Source organism: Phaseolus vulgaris, chromosome 8 (assembly GCF_051622355.1).
Source record: "Phaseolus vulgaris cultivar YP4 chromosome 8, ASM5162235v1, whole genome shotgun sequence".
Classification (NCBI taxonomy): Eukaryota; Viridiplantae; Streptophyta; class Magnoliopsida; order Fabales; family Fabaceae; genus Phaseolus; species Phaseolus vulgaris.
The window spans coordinates 62,386,805-62,400,505 of record NC_143505.1 but is presented as its reverse complement, the minus strand read 5'-3'; the positions used below and the strand labels follow the sequence as shown (position 1 = coordinate 62,400,505).

Here is a 13,701-nt window from a genome sequence, read left to right as displayed (position 1 = left end):
GTAAGTTTTTTATATAGGATAATTTCATTATAAACCATTAATTATAGTCACATAAACATATTAAACTTTAAAATATTTTTCACGTTGTATTATTAACTATATCTAACACACTTATCATTAGTTAGAATGTTTAAATCTAAAATCATATTATCGTTTTCTCAATAACTAAAAATGTGTATTGCAATATATATTAGCATTGTCAAATATAATTTCGATAAAAATAAACTATTTATCATAAACCCGATTTAAAAATTATATGTTCAGAAATATTTATTTATTATGAAATCTAGTTTTACAAAGATTTTAGCGTATGAATTACAAGATACGTTTTTATTTTTTATATTAAAATTATATGATTCTTTTTAAATATGTAAATTGTATATTATAATTAAATTTCGTAATAAATAAGCTATTTTCAAAATGTGAATTATATTTGAAATTTATAATAAGTAATGCATATTGCAATTATTGATATTTTCTAACTCAAAGATTATTAAAATTTAATCTACAAAGTACAGATTGAAAAATATAAAAAATATATTTAAAGATAAAAAGTAGCTTGATAAAGAAATTATAGACACAATTAAAGAATGTTTGGTTCTTATTTGAGGCATAAATTTGAGTGATGTTTTATTAGCAATAATTCACATATTGAAGTGTGGTGTCCTAAGATAAAATAAATTCTGAATACATATTTTTGGTTTTCTTAGAATGTAATATGTAACTATGAAGTCGAAAAACTCTTTTTAAAAAACGTGTTGGTGTTCGATACTCATACTCTATCAAGTAAGATTTCGCTCTACTTTCCGAAATTGTATTCTGGGTCTGTATCGCGCTGAAAATATACACACGAGTACTTTCATATGTTGTTTGCATCTAGGCAAGGAGACACGTCCATAAACAAATCACAAAAAGAAGGATACGGCGAAGAAAAGCCAGAACGTTTTGTTTTCGGAAAACCAGTTTTGTTCACTCCTGGTCTGGGACTTACTACGCCTTACTCCTTGGGTATTCTGGTCTGAAATTTTTACCAGACGTTCGTCACTGTGTCTACTGAGTTTTGGCTGAGATTAGAGCCACAGATTCGTCCCACAAGATTGACAATAAATTTTTTATTCCTCACTGTCACGGCTAAAAGGAAGGTTCGTGTGTGTGAAACTGTTTGATTTTTTTTCGTGCGTGAATACTCATCCGTTTGACTTGAAATTTGTTGCGTTTTGTCCCAAATTCAGTGGAGATTCTTACATGGAATTTCAGGAAAAAACTATTTCGGGATAATTTTTCAGAAATTTTGTGCAAACCAAGGCTATCCTCTACCAAAACCTATGAGATTTCGCCCTACTTTTCGAAATTGTATCTTGGGTCCGTATCGCACTAAAAAAATTCACACGAGTACGTACTTTGATATGTTGTTTGCACCCAGGTAAGGAGGGATGTCCATAAACAAATCACAAAAAGAAGATACGGGGGAGAAAAGCCAGGACGTTTTGTTTTTGGAAGACCAGTTTTGTTCCCTCTCGGTCTAGGACTTACTACGCCTTACACCTTGGGTATTCTGGTCTGAAATTTTTACCAGACGTTCGTCACTGTGTCTACTGAGTTTTGGCTGAGATTAGAGCCCCAGATTCGTCCCACAAGATTGACAATAAATTTTTTGTTCATCACTGCCAAGGCTGAAAGGAATGTTCGTTTGTGTGTGAAACTGTTTGATTTTTTTTCGTGGGTGAATACTCATCCGTTTGACCTGAAATTTGTCGCGTTTTGTCCCAAATTCAGTGGAGATTCTTATGTGGAATTTCAGGAAAAAACTATTTCTGGAGAATTCTTCAGAAATTTTGTGCAAACCAAGGCTATCCTCTACCAAAACTCGTGAGATTTCACCATACTTTACGAAATTGTATTCTGGGTCCGTATCGCGTTGAAAAAGTTCACACGAGTACTTTCATAAGTTGTTTGCACCCAAGTAAGGAGGCACGTCCATAAACAAATCACAAAAAGAAGATACGGGGGAGAAAAGCCAAGACGTTTTGTTTTCGGAAAACCAGTTTTGTTCGCTCTCGGTCTGAGACTTACTACGCCTTACTCCTTAGGTATTTTGTTATGAAATTTTTACCAGACGTTTGTCACTGTGTCTACTGAGTTTTGGTTTACATTTGAGCCCCAGATTCGTCCCACAAGATTGGCAATAAATTTTTTATTCATCACTGCCAGGGCTGAAAGGAAGGATCGTTTGTGTGTGAAACTGTTTGATTTTTTTCGTGAGTGAATACTCAACCGTTTGACCTGAAATTTGTCGCGTTTTGTCCCAAATTCAGTGGAGATTCTTACGTGAAATTTCAGGAAAATACTATTTTGGGAGAATTTTTCAGAAATTTTGTGCAAACCAAGGTTATCCTCTACCAAAACTTATGAGATTTCGCCCTACTTTCCAAAATTATATTTTGGGTCCGTATCATGCTGAAAAAGTTCACACGAGTACTTTCATATGTTGTTTGCATCCAAGTAAGGAGGCACGTCCATAAACAAATCACAAAAAGAAGATACGGGGGAGAAAAACCAGGACGTTTTGTTTTCGAAAAACCAGTTTTGTTCACTCTCGATCTGGGACTTACTACGCCTTACTCCTTGGGTATTCTGTTCTGAAATCTTTACCAGACGTTCGTCACTGTGTCTATTGAGTTTTGGCTGAGATTTGAGCCCCAAATTCGTCCCACAAGATTGGCAATAAATTTTTTATTCATCACTGTCAGGGCTGAAAGGAAGGTTCGTTTGTGTGTGAAACTGTTTGATTTTTTTCGTGGGTGAATACTCATCCGTTTGCTTTGAAATTTGTCGCGTTTTGTCCCAAATTCAGTGGAAATTCTTACATGAAATTTTAGGAAAAAACTATTTCGGGAGAATTTTTCAGAAATTTTGTGCAAACCAAATCAAATATCGATATTCGTATGACAGATGTAGAACATGTATCCGTTAAGTTTCCAATTCAAAGAGTATTTGTTAGATTTCGGGAAAATTCTAATACAGTTCTAACACAATTTTGAAAAGGAAAAATATATTAATTTTTTAAAAATTCAAATTTTATTGTATAAATTGTTATTATAATTATAAAAATAAGAAACAAATCCTTATGAACCAGTCATGAAAAACATCTTTTTGCTCCAAATTTTTTTTTTACAATATACTTATACACATAAATCTTTATTGTTAATGTATAATTATATAATATATAGATATGAGTGTCACTGTTATACATTTTAAATTTTTTTATATATTTCCTTGAAAGTATCCATGTCCGTGTGCGGTATATAATGTAACACAAACATTAACCTGCAAATTATACCATATAAAAAATACCACACGATAGAAAGTTAGAAATTCAACAAATTGAACATTTGATTTGATTGGATGTATCTTGAAAATATCATATGGTAACTTTAATTTCGTTTTCTATGATATGCTTTATGTCATGGCTTGTGGACATGCGAATTGACCTTGAGAGAGACTGATTAAAATTCTCCTGAGAAGAATAAATAAATAAAATATAATTAAAAGTGTCCTAAGTTTAAGTATATAAAACATAATTCCTATAATTCTTTATTCATTCATAGCCATCCAGCTTTCGGAGAGATAGGGTTTTTTTTTTATCTTTGTTCATCCACAAAATGAACAAAACTCAACAACATTGTGCACGTGACATCACGTGGATCTTCCTCCTTCTGCTTCTCACTCTTCTCCTTCTTCCGTGCACGGTTGATGGCGACGGTGCCGGCGAGTGTAAATGCAAAAACGACGACGAGGAAGGTGGAGAGAAGGGTGTAGACAAGGCTCTGGCTAGGAATTACAAAATCGGAGCTCTGGTTTCGATTCTGTTAGCAAGTGCAATAGGTGTGACGCTTCCACTGCTGAGCAAAATTTTCCCTGCATTGCATCCCGAGAAGGACTTGTTCTTCATGGTGAAGGCCTTCGCTGCAGGGATCATCTTGTCCACTGGTTTCATCCACGTGCTACCCGATGCTTTCGAGAAGTTGACGCCTCCTAGTCTCTGTGGTGATCCCTGGAAAGATTTTTCCTTCGCAGGATTTGTGGCAATGGTGGCGGCCATTGGAACGCTTATGGTTGATTCTCTGGCAACTGCGTATTTCAAAAAGTCCACCGTAAGGGGCATGGATGGAGTTGTTGACGAAGAAGATCTGCATAATCACCATGCAACTCATTCTCATGCTCATGCTTCCATGGCTTCTCCTTCAACGGAACTCCTTCGCCATCGTGTTATTTCTCAGGTAATTTAATTATTCAACTTCAGTGACACTCCTAAGTAACAATAATGCATTATATTTTGTCCATATATCATTATCCAAATACAGTGGGTTCTCCTACTATCTGCCACCCAATTTTCACTTCAATTCCTTATCTCTCCTTCATTATTATTCCTTGCATGTACAATCACTTTTTCCTCTATACTTTATAATATATATAAAATTTACTTAGAATTATAATTTACTTCTTAATATAACTCTCGGACACTCTTCTCCTCTTAAATTGTGTGTCTGTGTCGACTTTTCTCTTAAATTGTGTGTTTGTGTCGACTTTATTCTTAAATGGTGTGTCTGTGTCGAACACACATTGAAAACCGACACTCATTCAAAATGTCTAATTTAAAAAATATTTGTTGGATTTTTTACATTATATCACGATACTTATTTGTTGGATTTTTTACATTATATCACAGAAATATATTAGTTTTTTAAAAAGTATATTTTGTGTGTATATAATTTTGGTTTTGATGTTTAAAAATTACAGGTGTTGGAGTTGGGGATTGTGGTGCATTCTGTGATAATAGGGATCTCACTGGGTGCATCTGAAAATCCTAAAACTATAAGGCCTCTTATAGCTGCTTTAACCTTCCACCAATTTTTTGAAGGCATGGGACTCGGTGGTTGCATCTCACAGGTATTGTATATTCAAACCAAATATCAAATTTATTTAATTATATATTTAAGAGATAAATCAGTCCTATTTCTAATATATTAACATGTAGGATAAATGTATATGAATAAAAAAAAATAGTAAGAGTATTATATATCTAGCTTTAAAATACTCTCTTCACTTAAAACTCTTTTGTTAAAATTAATGTCTAAATTCCCTAATTCATGTTATCGTTTATTTCATTAATTAATTATTATTCAACCCTCGAAATCCTACATAGATAAGCATCAACTTCCGTAATATTAAAGCAAATAAACTGAATATATCGAGTTTAACATTCTTGTTTTTTAAAATGTCATTGTAATAGGTTTTTGTACTTAAAAGTTAATTCAAAATTATTGTTGTTTTATATATAGATTTCAAATTTCTGATGAAAAGTCAATGTTGTTGGACAAGTAATCGTGCGTGTCTCCTTCTGAACCATGCATGTTCTTCTCAAGTTTTCGTTTTCAGAATGCAACTTGGCCATATATATATATATATATATATATATATATAATATTAAAAGGAATTTTCTTAAAATTGTATACGGTTGAAACTATTTAAGGTCCATATATTTTATATATACGATGAATTTAAGTCTAAAACTTGAAAAAAAAGTTCATTTATAATATATTAACTTTAAATTTTTAAAATGAGAAACTAAATCGATTATCGGTATAAACTATAAGAACTATTATATGTTTAACAAATGAAAAATACAGAAACTAAAAGTACATTTTTTTGTGTGTAAACAAAACCTGACTTAGTATGCGTTTGTTTGTATGACTATATATTCACACTTTTTTTTAAACACAAAAAATTAATAAATATATTTTAAAGATAATATTAACTTTTATACAAAGTCAATGTGAAGCATCTTTCTTCAAAGCTTCTTACATAAATATAATCATAAGAGACAGAAAAACAGGACTTTTAATTGAAAAGAACCCATAAAAATTCCACTAAAAAAAACACACCAATTAGAATTAGACAAACTTATTCTCAAGTTTTGAAAATCATCCATTTAAATGCATTATAGTGAAAATATGAATGTGATCTACCCTATGGAATATATATAGATTTAACTGGTTAGAAACACATTGTAATAAATGATTTTTCAAAAGCAATATTGAAACAAGTATGAACCATGTCGGTACTAGCATGTAACATCTTTCATTTTCAATGCTTTATCTTTCCTGACGTATGAACATGTGATGGTATTGGATGCAAATCACTTGGCTTGAATAAAAACATAGCAGAGACCAACGTGTAGATATGGTGAGACCACTGCGAAAAGATATTCTCTTGAATCCGAACATTCAAAGTTGAAGGTTGTGGGTTTGTCATTGGAGTGATGGTGAGAAGTGTTTGCACTGCTAAGAGGGAATTTTAAACCTAATTTAACGTGGAGTCACAGTTTGTACGTGTGATAACATATTATGACGGATGATCTGATAATTCACTAAACACTTGCTAGGATAAACTTTAAATGACTCTATATCAATATTAAGAAGTAAACTTTAAGTCTAACTCAACCTCATAAAACTGGCTTATAAAGTAAGGTTTGCATCCACTTATATATTATGAAATGTTATATATTATGAAATGTTTTAATCTCTCCCAGTGTAGTAAGCAAAGTGATGGTGTTTTTTGTTCAGGCAAGATTGAAGAGGAGAGCAGTTATAATTATGGCATTGTTCTTTTCACTGACAACACCAGTGGGAATTGCAATTGGTATGATAATTAGTGGCTATGAGGAGAACAGCCCAAGGGCTCTGATCGTGGAAGGCATTCTAAACGCAGCATCTGCAGGTATCTTGATTTACATGTCACTGGTGGACCTTCTTGCACCAGATTTAATGCATCCCAAGATCCAAGCAAGTACCACCCTTCAGATCGGAGTTAACGCTTCTTTGCTCATTGGAGCTGCCTTCATGTCAGTTCTAGCCAAATGGGCCTAGAGCCCACTCTTTTCTTCTAATACTAAGCACTAAGTTCATATGTTTTGTAAGTAAATATGTGAAGATGTCTCATATGATAACATGAGAATTTAGAAAAAAGGTGTAAAGAAAGTTTGGTATGTTCGGATTGAGTATACTAGAATGAATATGTAAACAAAGTTATTAAACTGCATAATACAGTGGTTATAAGGGTATTTTAGATTTACTTTGTTTTCATAGATTGATGAATTTAAGTTTAACCTTTTTAAGTAAATAAATAATAAATGAATATCATAAATACTTATTTTTCTCTTACACTCACAAAAAGACAAAGATATGTAGAAATTACATGTTCTTACAAGGTCGGGTTCCTCTCAGAATGATTATTGTACCTTCCGTCTTCTCGTCCTCGCGGCTCCTGTGTTCGGCGTCTCTCCGTCTTGCAAGTCCTTCTCCAAGAACGACGAGGTGGGGTACCTGCGAATCAAGTTAGTCCGGGTATAATATGTAGGTGTGTTAGAGATCAAAAAATTACCTATGGCACAGGGTTCCCTTTGGTATTTATAGTCTTGTATTGGACTTCAGCTGTTATGGGCCTGCCCTTGGATTTCAAACGAGGACCCAATTGTGCTTTAACCATAGTTTATAACTAAACTGGTTTAATTACAGTTAATCATGTATTTATTGTTTGTTCTTAAGTTTATTCAATTTTATCGACCATTCAGTCTCTCAACCATCCGGTAGTACATTTAGGTTTATTCGGCCTCCTGACCATCCGGTAGTACATTTAGATTTATTCGGCCTTGCCGACCATTCAACCATGTCGATCATTCGAACTCTTGACCATCCGATATTATATTACATAATATTGTATACACTATGAGAGTGAATACAATATATTCATATTTAAAAAAAAATAAGAATGTATTTTAAAATTAATTAATTCATTAGTTTGAGACCAAAACGAGTCTTAAATTAACCTCAAATCTCATGATATTTTTTTTCAAAGAATCATATAAAAATTAAATATAAAGGTTAAACTGTATTTTTAGTGTAATCTCGCTAATATATATACCGCTAGGTTCTAAGATGTCGAGATTTTTTTTTATATTTTTGTCAATTGCGTGATTAATTTTTTAATATGGTAATTAATAAAGGTCAATAAAAAAATAATTCACAAAATTAATACAACTTTTATAAATAAGTATATTATGAAGTTAAAGAGTAGTGGATCTGTAATTTTTTACTTTTATATACACCTTTTGTTCAGATCAAAATTAATTTGAGCATGAGAATATAATTGCAGATAACAAAATAGTGAGACACCAAGATTAAGAGGAAGAACACCAGGAGATCCAATTTTGAAGAAACAATATATATTTGATGGGCCGGGCCCATTACGTAGGGCGTGGTAATGCAAGGGGTGGAAACAGAAAAGCAGAACCCGAAAAGAAAGAGGAACAATAAACTGAAAGTTTAAATTTATAATTTATTTAGGAAAAGACAAAAGTGAGGAGAAGGAGAAGGAGAAGGAGCGTGATCCTGTGAGCGGAACGCGCGAGCGAATCGAGGGAAATGGTAAAGTTTCTTCCGAATTCTACGTACGCTATATTTCCGATCCACCTTACTCATTCTTCTTCACAGATCTTTCTCTTGTTCCTACTTTCTAGATTCAATTCTCAGATTTTGCATCATACCACAATTTTAACTATCCATGTCCCAAAATCCATTAAATCTCGACTTCATTGTTCATGCTTTCGTGTGTAATAGCATGATTAACGCTCTTTTTTTGTTTCCGCACTGAATCATGAGATTCTTCTTATCGCCTATTTTATATATGTATTAGATTTTTGTGGTAATTGTGATAATTGTACCTCTTTCCTCATTGCGATTAGGTTACTCTCATAACTTGTGTTATCATCCATGTTTCTATGATCTACACCTTGCTGGCCATGTTTTATTCTGCTACTATCGCATTCTTTTTTTATGTATCTCCAATTTCATTAATTAAATGTAGATACAATTTGTGCTGCTCATTAGTCGTCAAGGGAAGGTCAGGCTCACAAAATGGTATTCTCCTTACTCGCAGAAGGAGAGAAATAAGGTAAGGTAACATCCTATTGCCATGTTTGGATAGAAATTGCCAATTCCACTGTGCAAATTGAAGAAGTAAGAAATTGAACTTTTGAGAGTAGAAGAAAAGTTTTCTCAACTGAAATGCAAACCTGTAATTAGTTATTTAGTTCTTCAAAATTTCACAAGCTGCTCGTTCTAGTGGTATTTGTTATTTTCATGGCCGACTTCTTATTTTTCTTTAATTTTGTAACTTGGGTAATGATACATATAGAATCCAATATTTTATACAATCACATTGCAACCCTCAATACTACTATTTTAATATTTTTTCATATCATTTAATTATAAATTTAACTTTTATTATATATATTTATTTCTAAATCTATTATTTCAAGAATTGTCAAACTATCATTTTCTTTCTTTGTAACTTTGTATTGTATGCACAGTGATGGATCTGTGCATGATTGCTTACTGTGTCCCACTTAAATCATCCTTGATTGATACATATATTTTACATGTAATTTATTTTTGACAAGGCTATCCGTGAGATCAGTGGATTGGTTCTTACACGTGCTCCCAAGCTCTGTAATTTTGTAGAATGGCGGGGACATAAAGTTGTTTATAAAAGGTAATTTAACAAGAGTGTGTGGCCGTTTGTCATATACAACTACTTACTCCTTTGCTAGAAACTCTTCTGTCTGGCTATGTTATAACAATTATCTGCTGCAGATATGCAAGTCTTTATTTCTGCATGTGTATGGATGAGGAAGACAACGAATTAGAAGTCCTTGAAATAATTCATCATTTTGTAGAGATTCTTGATCGGTATTTTGGCAGTGTGAGTTCTGTTCAAAGCTTTGACTTTTGGAGAGTACTGCTTTATTCACCTATGAAAATAGTTCCATTCTTTCTGGGAAGGATATAAAGATTAATGGTCGCTTCACCGTTTGCAGGTCTGTGAACTGGACTTGATATTCAATTTCCACAAGGTTTGTCTGCGCATCATGTCATGATTTATGCCCAAAAGTTGAAACAAATGCTACTTTTTAACATTTAACCTGTTGCCATTATGAATTATTTTTCCAAGCTGAATCACCTTAATTGGGCTTTAATAATTGATCTTTTCAACTGCCTCCTTTTCTTGGGGTCAACTAATTTCTCTTCTGACATATGTTCTTAATTTGTTTTATCATGGAAGGCCTATTATATACTTGATGAACTTCTCATTGCTGGCGAGCTTCAGGAGTCAAGCAAGAAAACTATTGCACGGTTAATAGCTGCACAGGTATGCAAGGGTCCTTCACGTTCAGAATGTTTCGGTCAGCAGTTTCTTCCTCGAGAGTTTTGTCTGATGCAATTTTATATGAAATTGGGTTTCAGGATTCATTGGTGGAGACTGCCAAGGAGGAAGCTAGTTCATTAAGTAATATAATTTCCCAAGCCACTAAGTGAGAAAATCCCTTGTTCCAGTTGGCATTTTGGGGCATGGTGTTTCGTATGATCAAAGAGTGAACTTTTCCTGTTAATATATATTATGACCAAGCCCCGTTTTTATTTCTGTTATGCTGAACATTCGATTTTCTCTCCTTGATTATGTTTTTTTTGGTACAATGGACTAGTATCAGGAAGACACGATCTTCTTTGTCTGAATTCCATTAAGGTTCGCAATTTCATGCATATAGTTTTTTTTCTTCAGGCAAGATTGCATGAACGTGTCTTCTTATACCCTCAAGAAGGACATTTAATTTTGAAAGACATTTAGTTAGTAGAAGACAGTTTTTTCGCTGCACCGTTTAGTCGGCGTGACCTACCCCGTGAAAGGAATTTCTTCCTGCACCTCCATAGTTTTTTTCCTACACCCCATAGTTATTGTAATTTCATTGTAATTTCAAAACTATTCTTAATTCGAATTTTAAATTTTATAATTTGAAATTTATTTTCTGGATTCAAAAGTAACTTTTTAATTGTAGAATTTGAAATGCAAACTTGGTTTCCAAATTTTACAATTCAGAATTCATTTCTGAATTCATAAAATAATAAAATTTGAAAGTAAACCTTGTATTTCGAATACTACAAAATATGTAGTATTTTGAATCCAGAAAATAAAAAATATGTAGTTGCAGGAAGAAATTTATATTCTGATTTTTATAAATAAGAACTTACTACTTTACTTTCCTGAAATGTAAATTATATTTTGAACTGGAATTCGAAAATCATTAAATGAAAAACTTATGGGAGTGCAGGGACTTAGGAGTCCTTTTTTTATTTCATTAAGGATATAAAATACACTTTTTCACCTAAAGTATTAAAGGTGATAGAGCTGCACCACCTTTGAATGGCTAGTAATCTGTAAGCTTATAAGCTTGATGAATACTTTGAAAAATATATTTGTGTAAACCATTTATTTTTTATTCCTCTTACTATTAACTCTCCTGTTTAGTATTTATCTCTTGAAAACATTAGTATCGGACATTGAAACCAGTTGCGTTTCAAAATCCTCAAATTTGTATCTCCTGTGTTAAACTGTTAATAATAGGAAAGTTAAGTTACAGAATGCATATTACTACTTTTCACTACAACAAAGCTTCCCAAGTCAGATGAAGTGTTTTGTGGGATCCAATGTTACAACTCTTTGTTGTGAGGATATTCCATTAAGTGCAATTACTCTTTTATATTTTCTGCCATTTAAAAAAGATGACATTTGAAAAGTGGAGAAGGAATGATTGGACTGGCATGAGAAGAAATTTATGACATGCACTCCTAAGACAACTGGGTGAGAAATCCATAGCCACAAATGAAGGTATCGTACAATAATGTTAGCCTACGTATGTTTCTTCCCATAACATTTCGCCTTATCCTTCTAACCACTTCCATTTCAATAATTCCACACACACCAAAGCTACCGAGTGAGTGAGTGAAGACGATGAACAAAGCTGCACGTCTCGTCTTCATCCCTTTTCCGGTCACCGGTCATCTCATCTCCACCATTGAGTTCGCGAACCTTCTGATGGAGCGCCACCACCATATCTGGATCACTGTCTTGGTAATCAAACAACCACCTCACACCACACCTGCTTACACCGATTCCCTTCACTCACACCGTCTGCAGCTCATCAACCTCCCCCAAGTTTCCTCCAACTCCCCACCAAACCTAATGCAAGAAATACTACAACTGCAAAAGTCCAACGTCAAAGAAGCCGTCGCCAACCTCCCCCCCGCACCGCCACTCGCCGCCTTCGTCCTCGACATGTTCTGCACCACCATGATCGACGTCGCCGACGAATTCCACGTCCCTTCCCTCGTGTTCTTCACTTCTGGTCTTGCTTTCCTCGGTTTGACGCTTCATCTTCACACCCTGAAGGAAGAGGAGAACGCCGAGTTCACGATCTCCGACGCCGAGTTCATCACCCCTAGTTTCGCCAAGCCCCTCCCAAAGCCGAATTTGCCTTCCTTAGTGCTGAACAAGGAGTGGGAGCCAATATCCTTGGCCTTGGGGAGGGGCCTGAAGAAAGCCCATGGTATCATAGTAAACTCATTCGAGGAGCTAGAGTCCCATGCGGCCCACTACCTCCTTAACGGGCCTCAGCCCATTTATCCAGTGGGGCCCATTCTGAACACAAAGCCCAATGTTAATCCTCGCAACGGTCACATCTTGGATTGGCTTGACCAGCAACCTCCTTCCTCTGTTGTATTCCTGTGCTTCGGGAGCATGGGTTCTTTTGGTGAGGATCAGGTGAGGGAGATCGCACGTGCTCTTGAAAACAGTGGGGCCCGCTTCCTATGGTCCCTGCGGAAACCTCCACCCAAGGGTTCTTCTCTCTCGGTGCCACCCTCTGATTATGCTTCCTCCGATTTCCCCTCAATTTTGCCCGCGGGCTTCTTGGATCGGACGGCGGGGATCGGAAAGGTTATCGGATGGGCCCCTCAAGCCCAAGTACTGGCCCACCCCGCTATCGTGGGCTTTGTTTCCCACTGTGGTTGGAATTCTACCCTTGAGAGCGTATATTATGGTGTGCCCATTGCCACGTGGCCGCTCTACGCGGAACAACAGACAAACGCGTTCTTACTGGTGCATGAGGTGGAGATTGCTTGCGAGATTTCGTTGGATTACAGGGTTGAGTTCAAGGATGGTTCTGCCCCTCTTTTGAGTGCCCAGAACATAGAAAAAGGGATACGAAATGTGGTGGAGATGGATGATGAGAGAAGGAAGAGAGTCATGGAGATTAGTGAAAAAAGTAGGAAGACTTTGTTGGAAGGTGGATCTTCCCACTCATCTTTAGGACGTTTGATTGATTATATAATGGATCAAGTTTAGGTATCCTTATTGTAATAATAAACCTGAAACACACTATCCCACCCTATACCACACATATATTCGTATTATCCTGCTAGAATATATATTGGTAAAGTATCAAATTTAAAAAATATTTATGAAATTTCTCATGATTTTAACATGATTTTAACACTTTTTATTATAATTACAAAAGCAGATATTTTAAACTAGTTATAACAAATATTTTTCTGCTACAAAATTGAAACATACTTATGTATATAAATATGTATTATCAATTTATAAATAATTTATAATTACATAATATATAGATGTGAATTTCGTTTCTTACCTTCTAAATTTTAAATATTATATGTCCTAATCCGTTTAATCATGTATATATATATACTTCATGCTCAACATAATGGTGTTCAAAATCAAGTTGCT

The 13,701-nt window shown here is 34.5% G+C and overlaps 3 protein-coding genes across 3 annotated transcripts; all 3 read left to right on the top strand.

Moving 5' to 3' along the window:
• The first annotated feature begins 3,590 nt into the window (after window positions 1–3,590).
• On the top strand, window positions 3,591–7,168 carry LOC137824095 (zinc transporter 8). The gene is made up of 3 exons (XM_068629549.2): window positions 3,591–4,280; window positions 4,801–4,950; window positions 6,627–7,168. The coding sequence occupies exons 1-3, from the start codon at window positions 3,663–3,665 to the stop codon at window positions 6,927–6,929; spliced, it is 1,071 nt and encodes a 356-aa protein (XP_068485650.1). The 5' UTR covers window positions 3,591–3,662; the 3' UTR covers window positions 6,930–7,168.
• A 1,247-nt stretch (window positions 7,169–8,415) lies between these two features.
• LOC137824096 (AP-1 complex subunit sigma-1) lies at window positions 8,416–10,679 on the top strand. Its single transcript, XM_068629551.2, has 7 exons — window positions 8,416–8,486; window positions 8,926–9,012; window positions 9,521–9,612; window positions 9,714–9,822; window positions 9,938–9,973; window positions 10,183–10,269; window positions 10,365–10,679. The coding sequence occupies exons 1-7, from the start codon at window positions 8,484–8,486 to the stop codon at window positions 10,434–10,436; spliced, it is 486 nt and encodes a 161-aa protein (XP_068485652.1). The 5' UTR covers window positions 8,416–8,483; the 3' UTR covers window positions 10,437–10,679.
• A 798-nt stretch (window positions 10,680–11,477) lies between these two features.
• Window positions 11,478–13,449, top strand: LOC137824090 (anthocyanidin 3-O-glucosyltransferase 2). Its single transcript, XM_068629545.2, has one exon. It carries the CDS (start codon window positions 11,908–11,910, stop codon window positions 13,297–13,299), a length of 1,392 nt encoding a protein of 463 aa, XP_068485646.2. The 5' UTR covers window positions 11,478–11,907; the 3' UTR covers window positions 13,300–13,449.
• The last annotated feature ends 252 nt before the right edge of the window (window positions 13,450–13,701 follow it).

Excerpts from the sequence above, each read along its gene's own strand:
- LOC137824096 (XM_068629551.2), top strand. Across the intron at positions 9,013-9,520 it reads CGCAGAAGGAGAGAAATAAG|GCTATCCGTGAGATCAGTGG; the intron begins GTAAGGTAACAT and ends ATTTTTGACAAG. Across the intron at positions 9,823-9,937 it reads TTGATCGGTATTTTGGCAGT|GTCTGTGAACTGGACTTGAT; the intron begins GTGAGTTCTGTT and ends CACCGTTTGCAG.
- LOC137824090 (XM_068629545.2), top strand. The coding sequence starts at position 11,908 with ATGAACAAAGCTGCACGTCTCGTCTTCATCCCTTTTCCGGTCACCGGT.
- LOC137824095 (XM_068629549.2), top strand. The coding sequence starts at position 3,663 with ATGAACAAAACTCAACAACATTGTGCACGTGACATCACGTGGATCTTC. Across the intron at positions 4,281-4,800 it reads GCCATCGTGTTATTTCTCAG|GTGTTGGAGTTGGGGATTGT; the intron begins GTAATTTAATTA and ends TAAAAATTACAG. Across the intron at positions 4,951-6,626 it reads TCGGTGGTTGCATCTCACAG|GCAAGATTGAAGAGGAGAGC; the intron begins GTATTGTATATT and ends TTTTTTGTTCAG.